General features: G+C 50.9%; 1 protein-coding gene across 1 annotated transcript in view; it reads left to right on the top strand.

Moving 5' to 3' along the window:
- Positions 1–2,402, top strand: part of LOC146194912 (uncharacterized) — a 76,882-nt gene extending 74,480 nt beyond the window's left edge. The window contains exon 2 of the mRNA XM_084596671.1: positions 1,200–2,402. Within this exon, the coding sequence (XP_084452797.1) occupies positions 1,200–2,387 (1,188 nt within the window). The 3' untranslated portion in view covers positions 2,388–2,402. The remainder of the gene's footprint in view (positions 1–1,199) is intronic.
- Positions 2,403–3,205: the final 803 nt, after the last annotated feature.

The raw sequence follows: 3,205 nt of genomic DNA, 5'->3' as shown, positions 1-3,205 counted from the left end.
GTCTGACTCGGGGACCAATGGTCCCATTGAGTTTGATTCCCATTATACTGTAAAATTTCTTTTATTCGCAATTCATTTACATACTTACGTACCGTAGCATTCCTTGAGCCAGCTCCTACCTTGTAATCACTTGTAATGCTTTATCGGCTTTTTCAGGGGGCCTCATACTTTTCGTCAAACAACACCGACCAATATCAATTTTTCCTATGCACGGAAAGGTTCCCACTGAGCCAGAGCTTTAATTCGGTCGCTATATTACTTTTATCGTTCTGCTAAAGATACAGGTTAAGCCCTGCCAGAAATGCCCAAGAAAAGACTTTGTGCCTGTTTGAGAAAGGGCCCTTATAGTCACAACATCTGCTATGAGGGAAAAGTAGTGATTGAAGCAGTCTATAGTGAAAGCAAAACTTTCATCTGGCTGCCGCCAGTAGCCAGCATCAGATCAGAGCTTTCGGAGTATACCAGTCCGAACAATCCGCTTCAAAACGTGATGAACTTTTCAGATGCCTATGTATTGTCACACCTACTAGAAGCGGTAAATAGAAGCGCTCTATAATTGCCGTCATTGCCTTCTAGAAATCACTCTTTCTCTTTCATCATTTTGAGCTTAATAACCTCGACGGCGTTATGTCTCAGAATTTTCGCTACTGCAACTATTGAACATGTTTTATTTTCCCGGTGAATATGCATTTATCCACAATCTGAGAGTTTGCAATTTAGACACAGTTTCCTTTAGTGGCCGCAGGCGCCGCCAGTATCCGTAGACTCCACAATTTTGACCAATACGAACTGCCGGTTTTTTAGTACATGGGGCCTGTGGGAAATTTCGCAACTGGTAACATTAAAGAGCTCTGGCATCAGATATCTCGATACACACCGGCAATATATAACCCCTCAGTTTTTGGTCTCGTTGTCTTTTATGTCATAGTTTGTAGTGAGGCTTGCTTTCAATGGTGACGCTTTCTTGTTGGCATCAAAAGCTGGGCCAGGCTGTAGTTCCTTCATTCGCGAAAATGCTAGTTATAGCAGTGTCGCGATGTTTCCTCTGTGTTCTCGCCTTTTTGGGCTGCAATAATTTAAAACGACGCAATGTTCAGTCTCTGTAACAATTACTTCCGCAAAACAATAATTTTCTTTGCATGCCCAATCTTTCACTTCATGCTAACGAATTCGTCCTCTTCTGTTTTCGTTATGTGCAGGCGCTGCTGCTCGCGGCGCCGCTACCTACGGGCCTAGCACCGACAGGCTCCAAGCCACCTGGCGTGCTCTGGTACGGCTACAGCGTCCGAACGGGAGCCGCGGACATCCGAGTGGATGACGTGTCCCAGGTGGCGCCGCCCAACAGTCGGACCTCTCGTTACACAAGTGCCATCGCCCACGGTGGTGCCCTGTCCCGGGTAGAAGTGGCTCTCGGCACGCCGCAAGGCAGCGTCGTCTACTACGATGACAACCCGCCCGCACACGTGTCGGCGCGGTTATTCAACCCAATCCACCGCGGCTTGGCGCCGCTGCCTGCCCTAGTCGATTTTCCGCAGGGCTACGTGCAGCCGTATGGCGTGGACGGCCCTCCCGTACCCACTCAGCGCTTCATCGGCCAAGTGGACCACTCCCGAGATCCGCTTCCGGTCTCTAGTCTCGGATCCAGAGTGGCAGCTCGCGCCCTGCCCACAAATCCAGTCGTTTCTCCGGGTGCAGTACGTGGACTAGCGCAGCAAGAGCCGCTAACGGCCGTAGTGCGGACGCAGCCGGTGCTTCAGCCACTAGGGCCGCCTGTTGAACCTCGACCCTCGCTTCCTGCAGTGCTGGCTCCTCAGCCATTGCCAAACCAGCCTTACGTTACCAACCGTAAGGCCGCTGTCATCTCCCTGGTAGTGCAGCCTCTATCACCTCCAGCGCATGGTGCAGGTGATCTGTCGTCTCAGGAAGGGGACACATCCAGGCTCTTGTCCCCTCCAGAGCCAAAGTCGCTTGGACCAGCTATACGCCCACCCAGCGATGTTGTTCACAGGCCAGCACTTCCTGACAATATAGAGACAAAGCCGAATGATGGGGATCGAGTCAGAACCAGCGGTGTTTTACCTGCGGCTGATATCCCGGAAACTCTGCAGGACGAGGAAGAGGAAAACGCAGACGTTTACACTGCCGGCAAGCAGCAGTCGTTGGCTACTGTAGCATCGGTCGGCTTGCAAACTTCCCAAAGTCAGGACAGGACATCTGTGGTTAAGAACCACGTCAAGACCCCTCTCGTGCTGAACGGCGGGAGGGGTCAGTATGATTTTCGTGGCTACAAACAGTTCACAGGCCACTCCGGCGCCCGCGACGTCGCCGAGGCGCCGGAAAATTCGCGTACGAGTAAAAAGCATCGCCACAACTTCCGGGTATCCTAGCGGCGCATCTGCGAACGAAAAGCAACAGCAAGGTGGGCCACGCCGTCGCTCGCAGCGACCGCTACTCACCAAGAGGATTACAGTGTACGGGACACGGCAGCCTGCACGAGACGGGCTGCCTATTGAGAAAGACTATGAGGATGACAATGATGAAAGCGCACATGAACCGACCCCGACGAGTTTAACCTCAAAGATTCAGCCTTCAAAACAGTCACTGGGCCCGAAAGAATTTACGCCGTCAGAAGATAAGAGAAGTAATGTAACGCTTATGCAAAAGCAAGTGCCGGTGCCGGAGAAAAACGAAAAATTCAATCTGCACCCGGTCGAATCGTTTGACGAAGAATATGATCACGACTTTGAACCCTTCTCGGCTGAACGAACAGCCAATGCCACTTTTAAAGCTGCCAAGAAAGAGAGCTCTGATTCCAAACTTTTCACTTCGGACTTACAAACTCAGTCTCCCAGAAAGGTTGAAGTCACCACTCCACTTACGGAACGTCAGTTTACCACTCCACTTTCCACCGAAACAGAGAAGAGTGAAGATTGGAGCGAAGACGATTCCGATGAAGAAGAAGATGTTACTACACCGCTACCTGTGCACGACCCTGTAAATTCTCAGCACAGCAGTGGAGAGAGTGAAGAACGGCACAAAACTAGGATACTCAGCATTGGTTTAGGCCAGTCTGCGCCTACACATACTGCCAATCACGAATCCAGGGTTCCCAAGCCATTCGTGTCTTCGAGGAAAGGAACTTCAGCGCAGTCGAACGGAGTGCAGCCCACACGGGTACTGAATATCTATCTAAACTCAATTGTGA

This window comes from Amblyomma maculatum, chromosome 3, assembly GCF_055883805.1.
Source record: "Amblyomma maculatum isolate TAMU_Amacu chromosome 3, ASM5588380v1, whole genome shotgun sequence".
Classification (NCBI taxonomy): domain Eukaryota; kingdom Metazoa; phylum Arthropoda; class Arachnida; order Ixodida; family Ixodidae; genus Amblyomma; species Amblyomma maculatum.
Note: the sequence above shows the minus strand (reverse complement) of the source record. Positions and strands in the feature narration are given on the sequence as shown.